Source organism: Pavona decussata, unplaced genomic scaffold (assembly GCF_977016875.1).
Source record: "Pavona decussata unplaced genomic scaffold, jaPavDecu1.1 SCAFFOLD_133, whole genome shotgun sequence".
Lineage (NCBI taxonomy): Eukaryota > Metazoa > Cnidaria > Anthozoa > Scleractinia > Agariciidae > Pavona > Pavona decussata.
Window position 1 is genome coordinate 291,655 of NW_028145546.1, and position 26,186 is coordinate 317,840.

Sequence of the window (26,186 nt, forward strand, 5' to 3'; positions counted from 1 at the left end):
CACAATTTCTAACGCAATGTTTATGTTGTTACCACATCCAAAAACATGAAAACTTCAGAGCGGATTACAAAACAAACAACAGGTTTTTCAACTGTAAATTTTCATTTTTCCGCTCCAGAAAGTAAAATCTGTAAAAATAAATGCACGTGATATTCATGGGGGTAAGTGAAGTTACCGATGCACCCCGAGCCCTCTGGATTAGGCATGAAGTCACCATCACATTCACAGCGGTATGTACCCATCTCGTTCACACACCGGCCGTTGATACACATTCCTGTGACAGAGCATTCGTCGATATCTGAAAGAAATAAAAAAAATATTAACCATAGACCTACATAACGTACCAACGTTGTAAACTAATTATCAGTCTGAGCGTTTTCGTTGAACTCTACCATTGAGCTGTCAAGTCCTTGAAAACTAAGCCCGCATACAGACGTCTCCTATCTCCTTTCGTTCTTCCTTCGAAGGTTATCGAAAGCTTGCCATTTGCTATTGTCCTTGAACCGTTAGTACAATTCGTCTAAAACCGGGTTCAAAAGACGACACCCAAGTCACAAGTCAGATTATCCTTCGAACAGGCTTCTTTCGAGATGACTTGCACATGGAGCGTTCTCGTTTGCTTACAACCAAAATCTACTCTTCCACTTTTCATTCACAGTTTTTTAATCCGCGGCGTACTTACCACCCGTAGGTGCCCAAGTGAGCTGGAAATGTTCGATCTAAATGTAACTTAGGTGATAATTGAATAAAAATATCAAACTGTAACACCTGTGCAGTTTGTGCCCTGTCTATCGAGCTGAAAGCCATCATCGCAGGTGCAGCGGAACATCCCCGGCATGTTTTCACAGGTGCCATGATAACACAGAGGAAACATACTACACTCGTCGATATCTAACAAATAATAAACAACAGATATTGAAATAAATGACACTGACATACATCATACAACAGCATCTGGTCTGAACCCTTATAAAACAAATTCATTTACTCACAGAACTGGAAAAAATACTTAAGGAACTGTTATTTAATTTTTTACAGGGAAGGAAGAGGGGTGAAGTAAGAATATTATCAATCCAACTGTAAGTTTTGCTCGGGCTACTCTTGGAGATCAACGGTTGGTTGCTGATCACCCGTCCGCTAAATATGGGTTATACTTTGCATCAAATTAATATAATGTCTTTTCTCACTGTTGAAATTTGTTTCATTGACCAACGGGATATCTGACTCCTTTATGTTAAGATTGAGACCCAGTCCACGTTTTGAAAGAGATTTCAGTTTCCCCTTGCTTCAATGAATTCCACTAGCCCGCCCAACTCATACTAAAAGGTAAACAGTCCCTAAATTTATTTCGTAAAGTATTGAAAAAAAAAATACAGTAAGCCAATAAACACCACAATAAGGTACTCTTCAATGCGTAGTACACTGTAGCTTTCATTTCAATATTTTGATCACACTTGAGGTTTTCATCCACAGAGCCAACTGAAGTTACCACCATATACATCGTGTGATACGACCACAGGTTATACACCGGCTGGGATTGACAGATTATATTACAATCGTGTTTCGAATTCGCAAAACAAATGACCATCACAATGTAAGAGATCCTCCCAAAACAATCCCAAAAAGGGCATGTATCTCCTTAGCGCAGGACTGCATTGAACAATAAAGAGCTTAGCGTCCCTGTGCAGACCAGAATCATCAAGAGGAGGCAAATCTGCTCACCTACACAACTCTGTCGGTCCTCAGATGGGATGTAGCCAAGCTCGCACTGACATTCAAAAGAGCCATCTATATTGGTACACTGTCCGTTTTCACACAGGTTTCGTTCTTCCAAGCACTCGTCTAAGTCTGCAAACCAATTAACAGTGACAAGCTGTTACCACTTGATAAAATGTGATAACGTTTACACGTCTTCTGTTGTGTTTTATCACTTCGCGTGACCAATCGACGGTAACGGGGACGATCGTTAAATCACTGGTATAAAACTCTGTGAGGGTGTGACTGCGCAATTGGAAACTAGTCTCCATCGCAGCCGTTTTGTGTCTCGTCACGCAACGCAACGTGACAAGAGACAGAGCGGCTGCGAGGGAGACTACACGAATACCAGCTCCGCCTTTAACAGTGATCACTAACTCGTAATTCATTGCTCGCAGTTCATGGTATTTTTTGCGATCGTCTGTGATAAGGTTTAGGCTGGGAGCAGGGAGGAGGTACACCGAAACAGAGTCAAATAGTCAAATACGAAAACGTAATGCAAACGTTGTCATTCGCCCTACTAATTGGTAACGACGTCAAAACAGTAGCAAAAAGTCCTTTAAAGAAGATTTTCCAAAGTGTGCGTCCAGATGTGGAACATCTTCGTAGGTCTTCGGGAAATATTCGATTTACATCGGGTTATTTTCCGTGTGCCGTGCAGCTATGGATTACGTATCGTTGGGAATCGAATTTTAAACGAGAAAGAACGACTTTGCAGTCCTCTTTGAACATGTGATATATCATATTTTTCAACCCATAAATCCTTTTTAGCGCGTTAAAAAACTCTATAGCTAGCCTGGTAATTCATGTAATTATGGGCATATTAATAAAGATTAAAGACTAGTAGAATTAAGATCGCACTCCCATCTTACCGTTGCAAACTGTGCCATCTCCTGTGTAACCTGGTCCACACATACAGCTGAAAGAGCCTGGGGAGTTGATGCACGTGGCTCTCTCGTGACACTCGGCAACGCCTGTAGTGCATTCATCGAGATCTGACAGATGCAGAAGGAAGGAATTATGGGAGTGTAACAGAATGTCACTAAAATTACAATCCAGGAAGAAAATAACTTCTCGCATCTATAGTTTCATCCGCTCTGCTAACAGGGAGGAGGTGATGCAAACGGGATGATGGCCGTCAGATCTTTCCGCCGAAAGTCCTCTCGCTTAGGTTACCTCACCTAGAGTCGAGACCTGGGCAATTAGCAATGGAGAGAAGTCGACATACGACTGTTCTGTATATCTATCGGCGTAATGTACTCACCATTGCATTCGTTACCGATTCCGACGTATCCTTGTTTACAGTTACAAATATAGCTTCCAACAGTATTGGTACAGTAAGCACTGTCGCCGCACTGAGCCAGGTCGATTTTACACTCATCCACATCTGCGCGAAAATAACAGGTGGGAATTATTAGCACAGTATTGGCATCGTAATAGCACAGTACTGGTACAATATTACTGCAGCAATAAAACAACATGTATGCAGAGAGCCCTATCACCGCACTGAGCCGGATCAATTTTACGCTCATCCACATCTGTAGGAAAAACAGCTGAGTGCTAATAGCATAATACACACCGTATAACCGCAGAATTGTATTAACGAAGTATTATGACAGTATTGACGCAGTATCACCACGCTAAACCACATCTGAGGAGCAACAAACAGTAACAACGACAATATTGGCCCAGTATTGTACCATTATTCGCGGAGTATCAGCACAGCGTTGTTACACTTCTAGACCAGGTTTAGTACACTGTTAGCGCTCTGTCACATCACTGTGCAGAATTATCTCAATGTTATCATGCATATTTGCGAGAAAACAAAATAAAACGTGAATCGTTCCGCGTGTTTGACCCCACCAAGCCAAAAATAAAAAACACGCTTCCATGATCTCAATTCTAACCATTCTAGAAACCAAACACTAGAACGTTCTTTATTAAACGCTTAACATGAAATCTGGTTTAAACAGCAGCCCAAAACACAACTTCCGTGATGTAGGTGTCTAGTAAATGTTCTTTCTCGGGGATATGACAAAACGTCCCAGACTGAATGATGCGGCCTGCTGTTGTCCACAGCTAATTTGCAGCGTAAATACGTTAGACTTACCAACACAAGCGGTAGTTCCCTTTGCCAGGACATATCCATCACCACAAATACATTCAAAAGAACCGGGAGTGTTGCGACATATGCCATTAGAACAAAGCTTGGGATCTTTTTGACACTCGTCCACGTCTGAAATCGCAAAAAAAGAACTTAGATCTTTAATATGTCATTTTCAAAAAATTAACAACCTCTTCTATTTCCAAACTATTCGATGATAAAAGCCAGCGGTGTCTCGCAGGAGAATCGACCTGCACCGTTTGCAACGTCTTACATAGTTGGTCGAGAGGACAAAAGAACGAACAAGAGTACAATGTTCCCAAATTTAAAAAAGAACGCAGCTGCAGGTTATCAGGGTCCAGTGAAAATAGAGCTTTTAAAAGGTGCAGGTCTACTGTTTTCACAAAGTTCTCAGATGCATTAACAATTATTCAAGATCAGAGACAAAAAAAAAACTGAAAAAAAATGAACCACCTGTAAATTGAAGTAAATTGCATTGGTTCCATACATTTATTAAGTAAAACAAATAACCCATACCAATGCAGGAACGCCTGTCTGATGTAGGGTCGTACCCAGGCACACACGTGCAGTAGTATCCGCCCTCAAAGTTCGTGCAATTGCTTCCAGAACCACAAATGTTTGAGTTGATTGAACACTCATCGATATCTGGAAAGACGGAAATGGCAGAACTGGAATAATGGATAAACAAAGCGCATACCAGGCAAGTGGCCAAGAGTTTGGTGGAGGGAAAAGGAAGGCTACCTCCTGGTCTGTGTGATACACTCTCACGTAACTTATCTCCTGTTTGAAAATGGTGTTGAAAGCAAAGATGGCAGCTATACCCAAAAGTAAGCTAAGTACAAGTCCAACATACAATGTCGCTGCAAGAAGCCAAGCCCTTTAGTATTGGTTAATACTGTTACGATGGGGAAGCCATTAGTCACTGCTGTCCTATAACGCACTTGCAAACAATATTATCCAAATCACGCATGCGCCTTACCTCTGCACGTGAGCCCGTCAGGTTGCAGGGTGAAGCCCGCTCCACAGCTGCAGATAAAGCTCCCAAGAGTGTTGTTACATACTTCTTGACAGTTTCCATTGTCGACTTCGCATTCGTCTATGTCTGAAAATAGAAACAAACAAACAAACAAATAAATAAACGAGGTCCTTAATTAACCCTCGGAAAGTGTTCACAACACAAAGTTCTTTCAAGAAGGAACATTCCAAACATTCGAAACAAATGCTAAAACTGAACATCATAAGGTTACCACCCAACTGACTGGAGGCAGAACAGTTGACCGTTTACGAGCATAGCCGCTTTGGTTTCGACTCGGTTTGGCCGTGTCTAACGTTCTAATTGCTCTACAATCCAATAGCCACTGCTACTGCTGTCAGACGCAAGCTTATCGACACTTTGTGTCTCCATTCTTGCATCATCCATCAATCTCGAGTGGTCAACGAGAGAGAGAGAAGACTAAGCAGTCTAGTCAAGTACTGCGCTCCAGCCACTCAGAAACACGGTCAACCTCAACAATACTCAATTGAGTTTGGGATGCCCAGGCAACTATCGTTTTAGTCACACATATACGGAACATTTCCAGAACCGCTATACTGACCAACGCAGTTCTTCATGTCCTCTGTGACCACGAATCCCGGATTGCACAGACATTGATATCCACCGCGATAATTTTGACAAACGCCATTCAGGCACATGCTAGGATCTGAACATTCATCTTTGTCTAAAAGCAACAATAACGATCACAATAAAATTCAAAATATGTTGGTAACAGGGAGGGCAATTCCTGGCTAAGACTGTAATAGGCGTGTTATTTTAGGAGGGTACTTTGGTTTAAATGTTGCCTTGTATATTTTTAAGTTGAATATACGAGGCAAACGTCTCGTTGAGTAGACGTATTTAAACACAGTGACTTATGAAAGCAATCTTCACTCTCCTAGCCTAGAAATGACAAGGTCATAAAACGTTTTGTGAGCAGAGAAATGGCTCTACATGTACGTTGTCATCTTGCTAAATTTCTAACTTCCCTACAAACTAAAATGCTAAAGAGCAAATTTAAGGTTTTATGCGGAAACCTTAAACAAACAACAGTTAAATTGACTGGAGCTTTTCGTTTGTTAATCTTCAAGTCCAAATTTAAGGTGCCATGGCAATTCCCTGATGACTAACCTTCACAAGTGACACCATCCTTCATAAGTTCCATGCCGTTTGGACAAATGCATTTGTAGCTTCCTACAGTGTTCACACATGTTCCGTCTGCGCATGGATCCTGTTCACACTCATCCGTATCTAGTGAAAAAACCGACACAGATTTTCATTGTATTCAAGTGCTACTGAATCTAAATATCTTTGGCGAGATATTGACTATGAATTCAACGGGCTGCGCCCTCATCAACTAAAATGCGACAGAAATCTGGAGCTTATTACCCTAGAAACAGAGGTTCCGCCCACCGGCACACAGGCCAACCAAGGAACCTCTACTGGCACGGTACGAGTCATAATGTGCTTGTTAAAAAAATACAACTCTGTGTTTACCTACCGACACAAACCTCCATCATCATGGCTGCATTCTCGAATCCTGTAAAACAGTCACATCGGAAGCTGCCAGGAATATTGGCGCATGTACCATTACCACACAACTCGGCCGAGATGCGGCATTCATCGATATCTGAAGCAGAACAACAAATCAAGCGTTACGGGGATTAAGGAAATTATTACCAGTTCACAATTACGGTTTATACTCATCTACGTTTTTTGGTTGCCAGTTCACATTTAGCGTTTATACTCATCTACGATTTTTGGGTTAAACATTGAATTTAGTATTACGACCGACTTATCACTTAAGGCTGGTTAACACCGCATACAACGCAATCATTCAAGTGTAAAAACGGTACGGGTAAATCAGTGCAACGCAAGTAGAAACACGCATAAGCAAAAGAAAAGGGAATATTTCCTTTTCCTTTTTGGCTTGCGTCAGTAGTTGTATTGTCCATGTAACCTATAAGCATAAGCTAAAGCACAATGACAATCACAATAAACGGCGTCTCCCAAATTACACTCTCGTTATGTATGAGTGATTGATTGGGTGATCGTAGTTTAAAGGAACTGTACCCGCGATGGTATCGGTAACATACTAGTGTGACCAACCGTCACGTGGGCCTAATCACTGATTTTAGTATTTCAGCATAGTCCATCACGGTGAGCTTTCCCACATCACCATGTCTTAACTACGCTATTCGGCGTTAACAAAAAAATGTTGTGATTGTCATCGCAATGAAACAACATTTGTTCATGACATGGTTTGTTATTACCCACCTAAGCAGTCCTTTCCTTCGCCGTCCAAGGCGTATCCTTGTTTGCACTCGCACTGAAATCCTCCCTGTACGTTAACGCACTGTCCGTTGTTACAGATCCCTTTTATAGCACACTCGTTGATATCTGACAAACATTCAGATCAAAAATTAATCATTCAAAGTACTGTAAAGTTCCCAATATAAGACCCCAAATCCTAGACGTTAAAACATTGTTCTTCTGATAGAAGTGCCAGAATCTCGATTAATCGTAGCCGCCATGTTAGATTTTCAAATTGTTAGGGACTCACCCCCTCAGTCGCACTCTTCCTAATCTTCCTCTGCTTTTAAAATCCAACATGGTGGCTTTATCGCTCGCACAAAATAACACGCCTTCATTGCAGACTGTTCACTACTAAATTCGACGATTTTAGTTATTTTGAAAACAAAAGTGTTGACAAACGGATGCTACAATACTAACTTATACAGACCTTGGACTCTTGGCCCAGTCAGTGTATCCACACTTTTATATCCCTTTCTACGATTTCCACAGAGCCCCTCAAATTCGTCTAAAATGGATAAATATAGAGACGTCAGTGAAAACGCTAGACAAACGTGAACAACGAAACGACAGTATTAAAACACCTGTGTTTTCCAGTGGACATTCCTGGCAGGGATTTCCCCAGCCTCCCCCAACCACAGAACAGCAGCAGTCCACCTTCTTGTAACGTCCGCCATAAGGCTTTTCACAGCCTCTGGAGCTGACTGAACCATAACATACGTCCTCACGAAGATCTGAATAAACAAATTGACAGAACATAAGAAAATACCAAGAAAGGCCAAATTCAAGGTTTAGTAATGAAGTAGTTGAACATACGGACGGTGAATGTTTCAAAATAATCAGAAGAAACATTAAAAAAAATTTAGTTTATTGATTTTTTTCCTGAAATTAATATATGTGAAGTAGGCCAGGCCCGCTGATCGCTTGTAAAGGTTCTACTGAAATAACGAAATCTTACCATACACAATTGAAGTTTAAGCTTACGTACCGACACAGTTTCTTTCCGTTGCGTCTAGCGTTAATCCTGTAGAACACTCACAAACAAAACTACCGAGAGTATTACGGCAAATTCCATTGTTACACAAGCCGGAGAACTTGGTACACTCGTCGATATCTGCAAAGAAAAAAAAAGGTATATGCAGTATTACTACAATAATAACACATTTCTATGCTTTACTCAATTATTGATAGAGCTATTTTCATTTGAGTGTCGCAAGGCAAATATCAAAGTAACCACTTTGGCTAAGCAACACAATAAACCAATCAGAACATCAAAGGAAATAGGAGCATTGGCGTTAAGCGCGGGTTTGGTTTTGGTTTTACTACTTATTGGTTGGAAAAGAGGCACGCGTTTTGCCAACCAATCACAGAATGAAGTAACGTGAGGGCGATCTAAAGAAAGTAGTTCTTCAAAAGCAACTGACCTGAGCGCGTATTCACAAGCGCTGTAGTAGAACATCGCCCTTACTGGTCCTAAAAAAGTCCTGTCTTATTTGTGTTCACATCGGGACAGCTAATAACCAATCAGATTCTACAATGATGGCACAGTTATAACTACAGAATGTAATTATTGCCCCGGCTTCGGTACCTGTACAACGAGGCTGGTCTTGAATAGCATATCCCAGTGGACAGCGTTCATCTAGAAACAAAATTAACAAAATATTTGTCAGTGTAAATCATCCAAAACGTCCTTAGGAAAGAAAATGACAAAAACAGGTGAAAATATTAATAAAGTAAAAATTAACAAATGCGCAAGGCTATGTCCCGCCATTCCAGAAACAAGTACGAACAACATCAGAAATCATCACGCGAGTCACAAACAAGCAAAGCAACTTACCCCCTGTTCTCTCTGGACATTCATCACACGGGCTCCCCCAGCCTTTCCCCACAGTATTACAGCATATTTCCAATGTCACTGCGCCGTTTATCGATTCCTCGCAACGATTGTTGGTGATTTTGGTCCAGCAATGTGCAGTTCTTTTGTCTGAAAAACAGGACATTGAAATAATTAAAGAGCTCTATCGGGGGAGTGAAGTAATTCTTCTTCTGGTAAACGCTAGAGTTAGTCAAACACGAATAACGTTTAGATTCAAGTGTTGTGATATTTAATACTGTTGCTGTAAAGAAAATTGCTGTCGAACATACATAAGTTACCTTTACAAATCCTGCCTGATGCGTCCAGTTGGTAGTTAGAGGGACATTGACATCGGAAACTCCCAGGGGTATTGATACAAGTTCCGTCGATACACTGTCCCTCAAGTCCACATTCGTTAATGTCTGGAAGGGAAAATACATATCCGTAGTGTAGCTAAGGCTAAGGTTTAAGGAAGAACTTGAAAATGTCGGCCGACCTTTTCAGGTTGGTAGTTATTTCCTAACCATTTTCAAGAAAATTTGGTCATTATTTCAAATATAAAACTAAGTACAAGATCACTGTGAGGCTTCAGTCGTCCCCTCACTGCTACTGAGAACGAGGCTCAAGCAACGAACTGAAATTGGCACGGCACGTGATAACTAAGAATACTTAAGTCGAAAATTCCCATTCGTACCTTCGCAAACTCTTGATTCTGCGTTCAGAGTGAAGCCCTTTGGACAGTCACAGGAGAAAGTTCCTGGCAGATTTTGACAGATTCCTCCCTGACAAAGGCGTGGGTCCTCTCGACACTCATCGATGTCTACGAGAAGAACAAAAAAAATACGATAATTCTCGATATTGTCATAAGCTAATACCAGACCAATGACACAAAAATGATAAAGGCTTTTAATTCCTATTCAATAACAACAAGGGGATCATTTTGAAAGAAAAGGGAAACTCTGCAAGCTCTTAAACATTTGAACTGACCAAGCTACACCCTTTGGTGTGGAACATACCTACTTTAGCTTCTACAGTTGTAAACACTGGCCATGGATATGCAATCACCAATGTTAGGGTTAGGGATAGCGTTATAGTTAGGTAAGGGTTAGAGTCACGGTTATTGGTGATTGCATATCACGAAAAGATGACCCTCAGAGAATTACTCCACCCTAAGCTCCCGGAAAATGCATGGTATAATCTCTCAAATAATAGCAAACAGAAGTGAGATTACGCCACCTTACCATTGCATAATTTTTTGGTGACGTCACTCCTGAAACCTGCGTTACACACGCAGATGTAATCCTTCATGGTATTCTGGCACTGTCCATTTACACACACGTTCTTTTTCATTCCTGCGTTATTCGTGCATTCGTCAACATCTGAACAAGTAAAATGAAACAGTCAATATTCACATCGACGCGGTGCATTCAGGAAAGACTTTGTTTACCTTCTCCACTACAGGTCATTCCTGGCCCCTTGCAGCATACCTTGGTGTAGTTTGCTGAAAACAAGAGAAATCGCCATTTATCAGCCAGACAGCCTTGGTGGTTTTTATACTAGCAGCAACATACCGATTGAGGGCGTAAACAAAACAATCAGTTTTGTCGCCTGTAGCAACATAATTGCCTTTTATGTTCTTACATAAAAAGCTGTTGTTGTCATTGTTGTTAATTCGACTGTCCGTACAACAGAGGTATCAAATCTATTAGAAATCGCCCTCGTTAACCAATGGCAATGTTCATCTGGACTAAAACTAAGAAGCTACCTTGACGTGTACGGTGACGTATCGTTACTTAGTCTCCCATACAGGACATTTATAAATATAACCAAAACAAAAGCGCTGCAATGAATCGACGTAATGTCAAACATAGTTTACAAAAGTAATTTTAAAGCGCGATTGAATCGCCGTTGAGATCGCATCTTAGAGACGTAGTGTTCTTATGAACTTGTCAAGTAATATATCAAACATTCGAAAGAGTGTTTCGTTCGATTTCCAAACAACGAGAGGTGGGTTAAAAACGAGGCGCAGCCGACTAAGCCTTTTTTTGCCAACTATGAGGTGTTTGGAAATCAAATGAAACACTCTTTCGAGTGCTTGATTTAGCTTCTCAAACCATTAATAATTCGTGGAGAAATTCAAAGCAAAAGTTAATCAAATTTTATGATAATTTATATCAATTTATCAAACCTCCTTCACGGTAGTGATTTCCTTTTCTTTCTAATCATGAATTATTAATGAGTTTGAGAACTGTATATCCAGCCTACCTGAGCCTTTTGTAGGGCAGGGTGTACAGGGATCGTCCCAGCCTCGCAGTCCTCCATTCTCCATCCCACAGCAGCACTGGGATATCGTCAGAAACCTCATGAGTGGCTCTGAGCATCTGTTGCCCTGCACCTTCGCGTAGCACCGGGCCAGTGTTGTGTCTGAATAAAGATCAGTTAGGTACTGTACAACTTCGCGTCTTATCAATTTAAGTTGAAGGGAACCAACCCCATTTCCATTTTGCTATATGAAAACTCCTAATTTTCCTGATTACTTGTGCAAAAAACATTTTGTTCGTAGCATTTTTCTTTGAATTTTTATGGCCCGTGAAAGTTTCAAATTTTCGCGGTTTTTTGGTTCACCGCCGCGCAAGCATAGGAGAGTGAGTCTTAGTTTACTGTGACGTCATCGAAGGACCACAATAGCTGCGAAGTTGTTGCAAAGAGGAAGAGTTGTTGATCATTGGCAGCAAATTTTATGTTATGCCTGAAACGCGGGTTGTGTTTCGTTGTATAATATAGCCGCCCTCAAAAAGGGTATTGGCGTCATCCATTCTGGTGCCTACTGGGTACCGCTCAGCTACATCGGTTTCCCAAAAAGAATTAAATAAATAAAAAAATCTCTCCTTCAAAGAATAAACAATAATTGGTTTTGGAAAAACGAGGGGATATTTTCTGGCAACAAAACAAGACGTAACGGCAATGAAAATAATCTTAAAAGTGCTGCCTTACCAACACAAGCTTTGCCATCAGCGCTGGCAGTGAATCCACGGTCACAAATACATCTAAAGTTACCAGGTTCGTTCACACAACGGCCATTCTTGCATTTACCACTTTGTTGACACTCATCTATGTCTAAAATTATATATATATAAAAAAGAATGAAAGGAATGAAAGAGAAAATATACAAGAGAAGAAAAGAAAAGGGAAAAAAAAAGAATGTTGGTCAGCACGTATTTCTTGCGGTATCGTCTCCGTTGTATATCATTTTAAATTTCGCACGATTAACAAAAATAATCACAAATTTCTTGTCTAGCTACACGGTACACCATTTCTCACTTCAGAAACTAAGGGGAGAGTTGTGCGAGTGAGGGACTGTGGGATCGTTTGGATGACAGATGGAAATTGCGGAGATGAATAACTGCATCTCTTGGCAGTCAGTTGTATAGGAAATACTCTTTTAGGTGAAAACTATTACACAAGAGCCACGCTACGCCGTGAAAATGCCGAAAAATGCGCTTATTCGTCGGCGCAATGTCCATCCGTTTACCCAAACGATGCCATAATCCCTTAATAGTACCAGTCTTCCCACAGTTTCTGGAGTGGGGAATTGCGGACAACAAAGCTGAAATGTGTTCCTTTTCCTGGTGCTATCCATCTTCATCATTTTACTTTCAAATTATTACGCGCAGTGTTCGCGTATCAAATCCCCGTAGGTTATACATGATGTATTTCCAAATGATGCGCAATGTTCCACTACGTGTCGAGGCCTTAAACCAACACAGAAAATTCATCAGAAAATGTAATGTAAAAACTAATTATAAAGAATCAATTTACTCAAATAACAAAACTTTATTGAAAGTTACATTTACCTTTACAAACATTTTGATCAACTGTTGCGACGAACCCTTTGTTGCAGGTACAGCGGTATGACCCACGAGTGTTGACGCATGCGCCGTTCTCGCAGCGTACAGAAAGGCGCCGACATTCGTCAATGTCTGGAAAGAAAAGAACACATCTTAGTGCTTTATAAAGAAGGTGTTGTAATATACTGTGCACAAATAAATTTCGCGGGTGAGCATAACACTCTCAAGGTAGAATCGCAGTCCACTTATAGCGTTAATCAATAATTGCACAGAACACTCCGCAAATTTCAGTGCAGCTGCGCGCAATGGTGCACAGTACACCCAAGCTTTTTATGGCAACTCGTTTGGTACATGGCAAGATTTCTCTATGAGCTACGTAAATTATCGTTGAAATAAGTACAGCAATCGCCGTGGAGGAAAAAGGAATTCCGCAGTATATGAGAAAGTCTTCAGTAACACTACTACACTATTTTTTTCAGAGAGCTTAGAATATCGGGAAGTAAAACAAATACGAAAGCATAGAGAAAAGGATTAAAAGGCCCTCTACAATCCAACAAAGAGAAACAACTACGATTATCCCGTCTGTTATCTTGACACCCCTCTCCTTTTTCCAAACCACCCCCACCCCCTCCCCCTCCCCCTCCCACACGCACGCACACCCGTCATCCTTTAAAAGACATCATGAAGTACTCACCAACACAGTGTCGCATGTCCGAGCTAGGCTCGAACCCAGGGTCACACGAGCATTCGTATCCGCCAGCGTAGTTAACACACCTACCATTAGCACACACATCCGGGGTCCTACATTCATCGATATCTGAAAAACCACAGAGGGGGCTAATTACTAAAACGTGGACAGTTTCTTTTTTTTAAGGATCTTATGCAAACGCCTGGTCAAAGCCAAGTAGAAGGTGAATTCACATTGTTTTACTTTACTTCGTTATTATTTCACGTGCCTTAGCAAACTCAAATGGTGATAGCATTTCGAGTTTTTCCCCTTGAGTAATTTTCTTTTCTTTTCTTTTCCTCCTTAACGTACGTCTTTGGGTTTCGGGTGTCAAATTCCCATCTTAACATATAAGCTTTGTAAGCCAAAACGCAGGTACGCACTCTACATATCCAATCATTACCTACGCAGGTTCTTCTATTAGAGCTGAGAGTAAACCCGCGCCGGCACTGGCATCGAAAGCCTTCTCGTGTACTGTAGCATCGGCCGTTTTCACAAACTCCTTGCTGAGAGCACGGATCAGAACCTAGAAAATAATGGATTTATTGATTAGGTGAGAATCTCCGATGGTGTTTCTCTCCTTGTGTTTTGGGCGTGTTCGCTTCTCCTAAGCGTGCTGTTTAGAGTATGAACATATAAAAAAAGACATTGTCTAGAATTTACAAAAACAGCCTCGACAACCAAACTCATGCAGCCTATAGCTTTCACTAAAATTGCATCCACAGTCTAGGAGTTACAACAACTTCGTACAGTATAAATGAACCCAATTCCTAAAGAATTTCGTCCACAGGCTTCAAATTATACCAATGATACGACAACTCTTCTTTTACTAAAAGACAGAAAGGAAGAACTTGCGAACTAGATTGTTTTATTAGAAAATGATATTGCAATCATAAAGAAAACGTGAGTAATGCAATCTCCACCTCTTGTTCGGGATTATTTGCAGCAAAGAAACCAACCTCTACAGCTCTTTCCATCCGAGGAGATCTGGAAGCCAGGGTTACACTCACAACGGAAGCTACCGTCTGTGTTTATACATCGGCCATTTCTGCACAGCAGAGAATCCGACGAACACTCGTCTTTATCTGTAAAAGGTGAACATGTGAAAGCATGGTTTAAAGAAGAAAAGGCAAAAAAAGAAAAGGTCTGTACGCCGATGGCACAAGCGCCACAAAAGGCCTGTACGTAGCATAAGCGCCACGTACAGGCAACCCAGACAAACAGCGATTAACTTTTTAAAACCCTGTATCAACGTAAATATTCTCTTAACTGGGGTCCATAAATTTCTTGGGAGAATTTGCAACGACAACAAGACTTTTTATCTTTTAATTTGGTGATGTTTTTCTTTATTTTTATGACGTTTATAGGTGAATAAGCAGTGATAGCCTACGTAGTAAGCGTTTTGGTGGGGTTTTGTCCGTTTTTCGCTGTTTGGACGCACGGAAACAGATATACAATATGAAGCAAAGCTTGTTCTCCAAACATACTACACGACGACGGTGAACCACCGCCCAAGGATCGAAGGATCACCGTGGCTCCACATAAAAAAAGGTGGAGGAAACGAATAAAGGAATAGTAATATCGTTACTCTTCATAAATTGGCCAGTTTGCAAGACGAATATTATGTGTCAATATGCCTATAACAGGGGAAAGGCTAGAATATAATATCTACTATATGTTCGCGTGCGGTATCGGATGCTTTACTCACCAATACATATGTTGTCAGGCCCCAGTACATATCCGGCGTTACACACGCACCGGAGGCCATTAGAGGTATCTTCACACTTCCCGTTAGGGCACAGGTCCCCACGACTTTGGCAACCACCAACTGCCATGGAAACGAAACAATTTTTTATCTTGAGTAGCGCAATTTTAACTTTCAACGATACAACGGTATTTCAATAGCAGACAATAATAACAAACCTGAAGGCTTGGCTGTTGGCACGGTGACGTTTGGACACAAAGTTGAGTATTCAGCTGTAAAAGAAAAATTGAACACAACGATTGCTATGTACTGGTCGATAGAGTTTTTGTCCGCAATAGCACGAGTTGATCACGTACATGTACGAGTTAATCACTTGCAACTCACGTGTTCCTTTGATGGGGCATCGTTCACAGAGTGGTCCCCAGCCCGCGGGATTCCTCTCTGAGCAGCAACAGTCAAATTTGGTCGTGTTGGTGGGGGACTGGTTAACACAGTAGTTATTCACCACTCGCTGATAGCAGTAACCTGCTTTGGTACCTAGAAATTTATTCTTTAATTAGTATGGGTGTAGATCACAGGCATTACAAAGAGATTTTTCAGCGATGTTGTATGACACAGGTACAGAAACATTCGCTCTTGATTCCAAACGTTTACTCTTATTCGCATAAGAACACTTTGACTCATGTAACGGTTCACTATTAAATTTTCTCCGAATCTACATGGTTTGAATTGATTTACTTCATCCACGAAGCGAGACTATCAGGCGACAGGGTCCATCCCACAGAAATACCCGGATGGATAGAACTTGTCGAAATCTCCTCACATTTTAGGACCGTATTATTTTAACAACGCTGCTACAGAGCGTAACTAACCCGTGGATTAAGCCAAGTCTAAACTGCTTAACCTGAATGTCTTAGCGTTATTTCTTGTAAAACCTTTTTGAAAAGGCGTATTCAAAGTCAAAAAACAAAGAAAATAATACCATCAGAATTAGACTTCTGAACGGAATGATTTATGTGAAATTAACCTCCCTTTTTACTGATTTACCAAACAGCTTCAAACGAAACCGAGCGCGTATTTACTGGAAGTTATTTTCTTAATGTGGCTAAATGAAATTTAGGCAAAGTGAGGGGTTCCAAACAATACGGTCAGCTGTCTTGTTTGTGGTAGTACGCGATCCATGTGGCGGTCCATAGGTTCTTGCAGGGCGGGTTCCTGTTGTGCAATACATTTAGGTTGCAATTTAGCTGATCATCACGGATCATTTGCGGTACAGTGAATTGTTGCGGATTCTTGCCCCACCACACCCACCCACATTTTGGCTGGGGGATTCCAGGTAAGTATTGGGTTAGCGAAGTAATGTTTTTCCACTGAATTTTTAGTGTGATGGTGTCCATGGTGGCTGGTTGCCGGAATGGCTCCCGATCGTAGGGTTGCCATGGTTACCTCTCGGCATGCCTTAGTCGTGTGAGCCCCCACACCGATTCTCTAGGCACCAGTTTCTCAAGCTCATCTATTGGTGATGAGTTTAATGATGACTTTACGGAAAACCTCGGTCTTTTGATGCAGGGGAGGCCCATTTAGATCGTCATGGCGGGCGAAAAAACGTTTTGTAAGATATAGCAACTAACGTTTTCACTTAACCAAGAATGGTGGCACCTTAGTCACATTTTTCAATCAAAAAAAAATTGGAGTACTAAATCAAGTAAAAAATGAAATTGACAGAAAATGTGGCGCCATTTTGAGGCAATTCTACAAACATCTTCTTGGCTAGGCACGTCATTGACCAATACTCAATCTCTCGATCGAAGACAGCCCGGCTAACGTGACAAATTTTTCCCGGTGATAATTGCGCGCCTTGAAAGTCGGATCAAATACATGACAAAATTTCTTACTTATGCAGAAGCTCTTATCTTGATTGAGTGTGTATCCTTCTTGACAAATACATCTGAAACTTCCGTCTGTGTTCTCGCATCGGCCATTTGCACAGATCCCGGGAATCTCTGTGCATTCGGCTTTATCTGCAATGCAAGTTAAAATGATCAGTTAAATTTAGGCTTCGCCTAATGAAAATGTACTCGTATACAATTGCGCAAAAAATGCGAAAACAAACGGCAGTATAAACAACCAATCCGGAAGTCTCATTATAAAGAGATATGTTATAAACGAAGATCTTCACGTACGTACCGACACATTTCTGCGTGTCTGGATTAAGTCTTTTTCCTGTGGGGCACTCACACCTGTAGCTTCCAACTGTATTAACGCATCTTCCCCCGGAACAGATCTTAGGGATCGCTTTGCATTCATCAATGTCTGATGAGGAAAGAGAAAGAAAGTTACCCAGATAGCGTTAAAGATTAAACTCATGCGCAATGCACTGTCAGGCCCAGTTCAGACGCCGAACTTTTCATAAGCCGAACCCAATACCTTGAATTAAGTACATGAAAAGTTCGGCGTCTGAATCAGTTGAGAACGGCTGCTTCAATTTGGAGTTCTTCCCGCCTGGCTCAGCCGGGAATTTCGGCTTTGGAACGGCTGTGATTCAGACGTCAAACTTTTCATGAGCCGAACCTAATACCTTGAATTAAGTACATGAAAACTTCGGCGTCTGAATCAGTTCAGAACGGCTGGTTCAATTTGGAACGGCTCAGCCGTTTTCAGACGTCGAACTTTTCATGAGCCGAACCTAATGCATAAATTATTATAACGTATTTCAGATGCTGTCGCTCGTAGAGAGCATGTTTTGCTTCAAGTAAATTAAGTTCGGCGTCTGAATCCAAAGGCGGGATTTTCGTGATTTGGGACGACCTTAATTTGAGTTAAGTTCGGCTCATGAAAAGTTCGGCGTCTGAACTGGGCCTCAGTTATTGCTTAACGTAGGGACAAAGGTTCTTGTTACCCGGGCCGAAGACTGCGCTTACTTCCCGGCAGTTTCTGTGATGAGCTAGAAGCATTACTGCTCCCCAACAGAATTCACCGTATAGAATTATCGTTTACAAAGTCAATATTGATCTTCCATCTCTAGTATGTAAAAATGCATGGTACGAAGAAAGCAAACAACTGAAATCTTACCTTGGCATGCTTTGCTACGAAAATTTGGGAGAAATCCTCTGTCACAAGGTTCTAAGGAAAATAAATCACACAGTTGCGACAGGAAGATGTGAAATTAATGTTACCAGATTACCAATTACCGTGGATAAAGATACAGAGCTGAGCTGAAAACAAACATCAACTTTTCACACACACTAGAAAACAACTCAAAAAGTTAGAAGCTAGCTCACCTGGCTTGGCGGGACAACGTTCACACGGGTTTCCCCAAGCTTTCCCAATAGTAGCACAGCAAGTTAACCGCGTGCACACCACTCCCTGCAGCTGGTTATGACACATGCGATTCCTAACCTCCGTGTAGCATGGACCAAGTCTATAATCTGTAACAAAGCATTTGGAATATGCCGTATACTTCCTCATATTTATCTGGGAGTTCTTTCAGGAACAAAGAGCTATCCAAAGACGAAAGCAAGTTTTCCGTGAGCTTACCTTGCTGACAGAGGTTACCAGTGAAACCGTATGGACATGCGCACTTGTTTGGTCCAACACAGCGTCCTCCATTGAGGCACTGCTCCTGACAAATTGCTTTAAAAGATAAACAGTCAATCAAAATTTCCAAAAATCATGATTTTATTTATCATAAAGGTGATGTTCATTGATTAATTAATGGTGAACGGGTACGTACGTGCTTCACAGAACTTTCCAGTAAACCCTTCTTTGCAGATGCATACATCTTTCCTGCAAGTTCCTCCATTGAAACACAGCACGGTACATCGATCGCCTGAAACGGAAATTTCCATCACTTTTATATTAACAACTATTTCATGATCATGCTTTGGATGTTGGATGATTGATAGCAAACGAGGCGCGTAGTCCAGAGATGGCTATAATCATCCCATATCCAACAAACGCAAGTAGAATATTTGTTAAAATAAAAATCCGAAAATAAACACCAGTCAATCTTGGGTGATCATATCGTTAATTCTTATGACCTCAGGGTTGAATAAGTATTGATATCACAAGGAGAAATTTGATGCTGATCACTGTTAGGACTTACAATGTTAAAGTTTTCAATGACCATGACACAACACTGCAGCAATTTTGAGGCGAAAACTCACGAATTCATGAATAGAATAATGACTTAGTAAGTATCACACGCCTGGCGATTTTATACGCCGATCGCGGCGAATTTGATCGCCAGCGAAAATCGCAAGCGATTTTGGCCACCAATTGATGCGGACACACCAGGTGATTTTTTTCACCGATGGGGGCGATGTGGCACTTCAACCTCCATCGAGGAGCGTTTTGAAAAGTCATGTGATAAAATCGCTCAACCTGACTAGTTAACTTGACTGGCGATTCGCGGCGATGAGCGTAGAAAATCACGGGAACGGGCACACTTGGCGAATGCCGGCGATTTTATACGCCGATCGCCGCGATCGGCCAAAATCGCAATCGCTGCACCGGGCACACCTGGCGATTTTCGCCCATCGCGGCGATCGGCGTATAAAATCGCCAGGTGTGTCGCCGGTTTAAGATGACGTACATACCTTCTACCTGGACACCGCTGCATGATGGACTGTAGGCGCCATTTGGACAACGACAGACACCAGGCCTGAAGCACTCTCCAGACCCACAGCCGTACGGACACAGAGCTACAGAAAATAGAACGAATGGTTAGCACGCACGTATATCACACGGCTTTCCGTGATTTGTGATAACCTCTTAACGTGAAATTTTTTAAATTTCAGCAATAAGTTCGACATTTTCTCCTCTTTCTAGGAATAGGTTCCATGGTTTCTCCTCATACTTTCAAATTTGTGCAGTAGGTTTAACAATGTTTCCTTTTTATTCAAATTCTTATCAACACAGTTGATAAAACCAAATATTTGGAAATAAATACGTGTTACAAATGCAATAGCCTACGTAAGCAGACGTTGCCCTTTTGGCATGAGAGCGCGGAGGAGGCTCTTGAAGACATGGAGCGCGAAAATTAAGGAGCCATATCAGTTTTGGCTCCTTCGCTCTGAAAGCTTTTGTTTCCTCCTCGAGTTTGCTTGGAAAGGGTACGACTTCAACGCACAAAAGGTGTTCCCTTGTACAGAAACTCCTGAGCTTTATGTATGTTGAATTGATTTCTAACTCGAACGGGCGTCATGATTCGGTATGACCAAATGTGTGTTTATTTTAAAATTGCTGTTTGTAAAACGGAAGTGACGTCTCCTCACCCCAGCCAGTTCACCGCGTTCTTAAAGATCAAGTAACAATACGGGGACAAATAAAGAAGTAAAAAAAGTAAAGTAAATCGCCTTGTTTTAGTCAATCAACGGGGTACTGTCACGGAGATTTTGTTGTATGTTGGTCAAACCGGCTCACATATTTGACAAACAACCTTTTCTCTAACTTCAAATTATTATTACAAAATCGGAAAAAAAATATCAAGGGATTTCTCCAAGAAAGAACAAACTATAAATACACAGAAAGAACTTGAAAAAATTGGTTGCAATCCATTTCCATCCCAGCCATCCACCGCCAAAGATAGTTAACAGTAGTTCCTGTGCACTGGTGGGGTTATTGTTAACAAAACTGGACCGTTATTTCAATGTTTCTATGGATACAAATATCGTTTTTTAATATTCAAAGTGACACTGCTTCTTTAAGCAATAGACAGCGTTTTCTATAAGGTTTTACCGGGGCAATAAAACCACGTGCATGTTAGGAGAACACGAGAAAGGTTTGTAAATCACAAGCCGAAGGCGAGTAAATACATTCTTCTACGAGTTTATCGGCATAATATATAAACCGTAGGTCAGTTATTTGACCAATCAGTGAACACGTGTAGTATCTCAGTTATTTTATCAATGCTCGTAATCCAAGGGAGTTAACGACATTTGGATATTGCAAATAATCAGCAACGTGTTTATCAAGAGCAACGGGATGTGAATTATGTCGATAACCTCTTGAACCGGTTGTTATCCAATTATGCTCCTCGTGGCTACTGAAAAATTTAATAAACGCGATCCAACTTCCTTCAAATGTTGTTTCTGAGACTCTAAACAAAGATATTATCTTCCTTCCGTTTTTCCAACTGAATCCCTGAACGGCGTGAGAGAGACAATTTTGCAAATTCCAAGTTCGAGGCAGCTCTAACTCGATACAACAATGGGCTACAGTATAACTCTTACGAGAACAAACACTTGGATGTCTTGGATGGTATGAAAATTATGAAAGTTGATGACAATTATTAATTCAATCTCTACAGCTTCAGTGATCTAAACCAATCCTTTGATTCTCTACAGATAAACGAGCACGGGTACGGTTACACTCATTTTACTGCAATGATTTAAAGTTCAAGAAAAAAGGTCGAGCTTCGTGGGTATTCTTTTGTACAGTAAATACATTTCAACGGGCAAAGTTTAGTGGAATTCTCCTGTACAGTAAAAGAAATTGCAAATTAGATTTGTGAGACGGAAAACGAGACAAGGACAGTCTTTCATCTACAGCTTAAGTCTGGCAATTTTGTTGGACTTGATTAGATTCTACAATAAAAGGATCGGGGAAGCCGGGCGGGGAAGGGGGGTACTCGCTCAAATATTTTGTAGAAGCAAGGTGCCAGACTGGTATCTAAGGTACCCACTAAGGCTTAACACAAGCATCAAATAGGAAAAACCGACACAAGGTAATTTCCCGTTGTCTTTGACCTTTGACCATCAATTGGGAGCACCTATTGCGCAGTCAAAGCCTCTTTTTAATAGTTTTACGGACACTGATACGTACACCTCGTACATTTTCCCTAAACCCGCCTAATACGGGCACCTATTTGGTGCCAAGGTTCTCCACCATCACCGTACGGGTTCGACTGCATTTGCAAATTAAATGCGAGATTTAATATTTTCTTTGCAATAAAAAGATTTTACGCAGGGACTTAAAAATGCGAGTGAAAGGGCGGATTTTTCGGGGCAAGGTGCAAAGACGCGATAATTTAAGAATTAACAAAACAGGAAAAGAACAATTATTTATCAGACAAGCCAGACAAGTGATTGACAAAATTAGCATCCAGTCAAACTGTTACATACCCTGCGAGCGGTGGTTTGTCCGCCGGACGGGTAACTATCACACTCATAAAATGGAAAACAGAAATCGAAAAGGTGAGGCAAGGATGAAAATTGGGAAATGTTATGTTTTTCTCTTGACAAACTGCAATTTAAGCGCTTCATAGTAACGACATAAATTACATTATTCACCGACATTGAGTTGCCTTTATTATGATTCTCCACGTCAAAAACATCTAATTTTTTTTTTTTATTTGGAAACTCGATTCAGGCATCAAACGAAACAGATTGATTCCGCAATTCCACCTCCCCCTCCCTCCTTCTCCTTTTCCATCAACGGGCCGGCTACCCGAGAAAGGAAACATAAATCTTGTGCACGAGGATAATAAAGGAGGTCAACTTCTCCACCCACCCCCCCCCCCCCACCCCCAAATCCCTGCCCCCCTCCGACGGGTCTGCTTTTACGTTCGCGCGAATATTCTGAAGCCCTCAATATAAACTAAGGCTGGAAAATAACTTACGCACGACGCACAGGCCAACTGAAGACCTTTGTTGCCAACCGGGGCAGCAGCTCGGGTTGGTTCTGCCGCCGCACACATTTGGCCTGAGAGAATAATCAAACAATCGATCAGAGTCATCAGCAAAAGAATCATTCGACAGGCCGTGGAGCGATATCAATAAACGATTTTGGATGGGAACGAAATCTGTCGATCATTCTGGTGTATGAATCAAGCATTGATAACCTAAAATTTGCTGTCAGGGTTACGAAATAAGTACGCAATGACAAAAAGTGAAGAGATTGCGTTTGAATATAGGCATAAATGCAATAGCGAGAGGGTATGAATGATGAATTCCATTAGGATAATACTTCTGACAAGCGGCTGTGCGTAACACAAGCAGTTGTTTTGATCAACAACATCGAACAATCGTGATTTTGTTCAAGCCGCAAGAAGTTAAATTAACGCCGAGGGCTTCATGCACACCATGAGAAAGATAGAAATTTCTAGTGCCATTAACAAGCATAAGAATCGGTCAACGAACTAACCTTTTTCGCATTGAAGAAGGGGATCGGCTTTTGTATTATAAAGATTAAAGGAAGACTTACCCGGTCAATATTGGGATACTCCGTACGTTTTCGCCTACACTCGAGTTGAACTGCTGTCCATGCGAAGACCGCCATGAAATCACGCACAATAGAACAGTTAAAACGACAGATGCCATTACTGACTAACTTGTGTTTCAAAGCTACACTTCAGGGTTTCACGTATTACTAGAATCTGGATGCAGTTTGTGGTGCGGTCAAAAGTTATCCCAGTACAAAAATTTGACCACAAATAGCGCTACACATAAGCGCCCTAAATCGTGGAGCGTTGAAGCAAAACTATCGGCAAGAAATTCTGCTAAGAGTTTGATAGACTTCCTCGGCCGGATTATGCTCACGGCGCGAATTGAACACGCTCCAAACTATGTTGATTTACAGGAATAAGTTTGCATAGCTTCACTGAGAACGCCGCTCAATTGACAGGAAACGACGAATGCCTGACATGAAATTTGATACGTGACCCTTAATATCACTTTGATAAGTTGAGCTGGTTTTGTGGTCAAATTTGATACCATTTATTTGGCTGTGTTTGCTCTTCACTCTAGAAAGTAAAGGATAATCTAATTGGAACCTTTAGCCTTTAACGGCTGCGGCATTCTACTCAAAACACAGTCCACCACGCACAACTAAACCACGTCCACGAAAGCCTAAAATATCGCGCGAAAAAGCGCGCGCGTTTCCGCGAATCGCGAAATACTTGGCCTTTCCACTCTTGAAGAGCGTCAAAATGCGATTGTTATTGAAGCTTCAAACATCTGTACACTTAACTTGGGAACGAAAACCAAAACCCAAAAACACGAGTTAATAAAATATCTGAAGTGCCTTTTCCACCAAAAGCAATCGTGTGATTGGTCAGTGAAAAGTGATATGTACTGTTAGTGCTGGGAAGCGTGCAATCAGTTCCAGGGGTAAACTGATAATCGATAACAATCGATCAATGAAAATCGAAGAAGAAAGTTGTGAGTTTGATTACTATCGATTGCCGATAGAAATCGATTGGTATCGATTACTTCCGATTGTTATTGGCGAACGACACTCGAATGATTGTTTTCTTCAGTTTACAAGCTGCAATAGAAGCTGCACTCATTTTGCTAGAAAACACTGAAAAAAGCAAAGCGCACATTCTACGCAGGTTGATCCACTACAAACTTTTTCGAAAGGCGAAGAAAAAATCTTATTAGGGAAAAGGGAAAATTACATGATCTTTTAATTGACACAATGCTCTTTGCTGAGAAGCAAAGCAATGATTTTTATGCCGGCCTGGGGAAGAACAAAACGCACTCTCTACGCAGCCGTTTGATCCACCGCTTTCTCGAAAGCCTTTCAAATAAACTAATGAGAGAAAAGGGAAAATTACATGATCTTTTATGTAAACTGATAAAATGCTCCTGTCTTTGCTGAGAAACAGAGGGATTACATTTACTGCCAGAACAAAACGCACGCTCGACGGGGTTGATCCACTCGGCTTTTTTGAAAGTCGAAGAAATAAAGTGATTCAGCATGGAAAAGGGAAAATTGCATGATCTCTTGACTGAAAATTAAAATTCTTCGTTGCTGAGAAACGGAGCGATCATGTTTCTCAATCGGAAAAGAAAAACGCACGCTCTCTACGGAGGTTCAGGTTGATTCACTGCTTTTTCGAAGGCCGAAGAAATAAACTAATTAGGGAAAAAGGAAAATTACATGATCCTTAAACTTACAAAATGCTCTTTGCTGAGAAGCAGAGAGATAATTTTTATGCCAGAAAAGCAGAACGCACGGTTCGACGGAGATTGATACACTGCTTTTTCGAAAGCCGAAGAAATAAATTGTTTAGGGAAAAGTGGAAATGACATGGATCTCAGTTTAAATGACAAAACGATCTTTGCTGTGAAACGGAGCGATTATTTTTATACCAGAAAAGCAAAACGCACGCTCAGGAGTAGTTTTGTTAAAAACATTTCAGTTGTAAGTGATGCGCCGTGCCGGTGTTAAGATCGACGAAGAGTGTAATTGTTTTCATTGGAACATTTACAATGCGCAACTGGAATGTGAACAAAATTACTCAACTGACAATTCACCGGGACCTTAGTCCAAAGAAACTTGTGGAATGGCATGAATTACGGTGAATTGAAAGAATAGTGACAAAAGACGAAAGTTGAGGACCAAAGGAATAATCTACCTGTATATTAATGATGAAAAGTGTGGACGATACACGGAAAATACACTAGAACCTAACGGCATGTACAGACGCGATGAAAGCAAATCTTTCACATATTTTTCGTGTTCATATTTATATACCTTCTCTCTACATGCTGTATCTGTAGCTTTAATATTTTGTTCGTTTAGTTGTTTTTAACCTATCATGTATCATCATTTTCTCTTACCTTGTTTCAAACATTGTAACAGTGTGTTTCCATTTTCACTTAGCTTTCCTGTAGCCCCTGATGAAGATTAGTTTTGTCTAACCGAAATATTGGCAATGTTATTTACAAAAAATACTAGCTGTACGTTCATATCAGCCCGGTTTCGTCTCTCAAGTTTTTTTTAATACATAATCTCATTCAGCCATTAAAAAGCCTTGAACTCGAACTAGCGCAACAGTTTCTCCAATTTTTAACTGGTCATATATAATATCATCACT

General features: G+C 41.1%; 1 protein-coding gene across 2 annotated transcripts in view; it reads right to left on the minus strand.

The window, feature by feature from the left end:
- The window catches only part of LOC146468004 (fibrillin-1-like), a 44,742-nt gene extending 20,739 nt beyond the window's left edge, over positions 1 to 24,003 (minus strand). Inside the window, exons 1-39 of one of the 2 annotated variants that reach the window (XM_085124677.1) lie at positions 23,567 to 24,003; positions 22,983 to 23,065; positions 19,960 to 20,064; positions 19,095 to 19,190; positions 18,899 to 18,994; positions 18,643 to 18,789; positions 18,434 to 18,484; positions 17,549 to 17,674; positions 17,257 to 17,382; positions 15,746 to 15,898; positions 15,580 to 15,633; positions 15,365 to 15,484; positions 14,616 to 14,741; positions 14,060 to 14,182; positions 13,624 to 13,746; positions 12,936 to 13,061; positions 12,076 to 12,198; positions 11,347 to 11,505; positions 10,529 to 10,582; positions 10,323 to 10,460; positions 9,776 to 9,901; positions 9,381 to 9,503; positions 9,064 to 9,210; positions 8,815 to 8,865; positions 8,215 to 8,340; positions 7,811 to 7,960; positions 7,657 to 7,734; positions 7,191 to 7,313; positions 6,415 to 6,543; positions 6,045 to 6,164; positions 5,476 to 5,598; positions 4,860 to 4,982; positions 4,397 to 4,525; positions 3,866 to 3,991; positions 3,020 to 3,142; positions 2,628 to 2,750; positions 1,723 to 1,848; positions 769 to 891; positions 176 to 298 (exon numbers count right to left, since the gene is read on the minus strand). In XM_085124677.1, coding sequence (XP_084980803.1) covers positions 176 to 298; positions 769 to 891; positions 1,723 to 1,848; positions 2,628 to 2,750; positions 3,020 to 3,142; positions 3,866 to 3,991; positions 4,397 to 4,525; positions 4,860 to 4,982; positions 5,476 to 5,598; positions 6,045 to 6,164; positions 6,415 to 6,543; positions 7,191 to 7,313; positions 7,657 to 7,734; positions 7,811 to 7,960; positions 8,215 to 8,340; positions 8,815 to 8,865; positions 9,064 to 9,210; positions 9,381 to 9,503; positions 9,776 to 9,901; positions 10,323 to 10,460; positions 10,529 to 10,582; positions 11,347 to 11,505; positions 12,076 to 12,198; positions 12,936 to 13,061; positions 13,624 to 13,746; positions 14,060 to 14,182; positions 14,616 to 14,741; positions 15,365 to 15,484; positions 15,580 to 15,633; positions 15,746 to 15,898; positions 17,257 to 17,382; positions 17,549 to 17,674; positions 18,434 to 18,484; positions 18,643 to 18,789; positions 18,899 to 18,994; positions 19,095 to 19,190; positions 19,960 to 20,064; positions 22,983 to 23,065; positions 23,567 to 23,682 — 4,537 coding nt within the window. In that variant the 5' untranslated portion in view covers positions 23,683 to 24,003. The remainder of the gene's footprint in view (positions 1 to 175; positions 299 to 768; positions 892 to 1,722; positions 1,849 to 2,627; positions 2,751 to 3,019; positions 3,143 to 3,865; positions 3,992 to 4,396; positions 4,526 to 4,859; positions 4,983 to 5,475; positions 5,599 to 6,044; positions 6,165 to 6,414; positions 6,544 to 7,190; positions 7,314 to 7,656; positions 7,735 to 7,810; positions 7,961 to 8,214; positions 8,341 to 8,814; positions 8,866 to 9,063; positions 9,211 to 9,380; positions 9,504 to 9,775; positions 9,902 to 10,322; positions 10,461 to 10,528; positions 10,583 to 11,346; positions 11,506 to 12,075; positions 12,199 to 12,935; positions 13,062 to 13,623; positions 13,747 to 14,059; positions 14,183 to 14,615; positions 14,742 to 15,364; positions 15,485 to 15,579; positions 15,634 to 15,745; positions 15,899 to 17,256; positions 17,383 to 17,548; positions 17,675 to 18,433; positions 18,485 to 18,642; positions 18,790 to 18,898; positions 18,995 to 19,094; positions 19,191 to 19,959; positions 20,065 to 22,982; positions 23,066 to 23,566) is intronic. The other variant, XM_085124678.1, reaches the window with a different exon arrangement.
- Between the last annotated feature and the right edge of the window lie 2,183 nt (positions 24,004 to 26,186).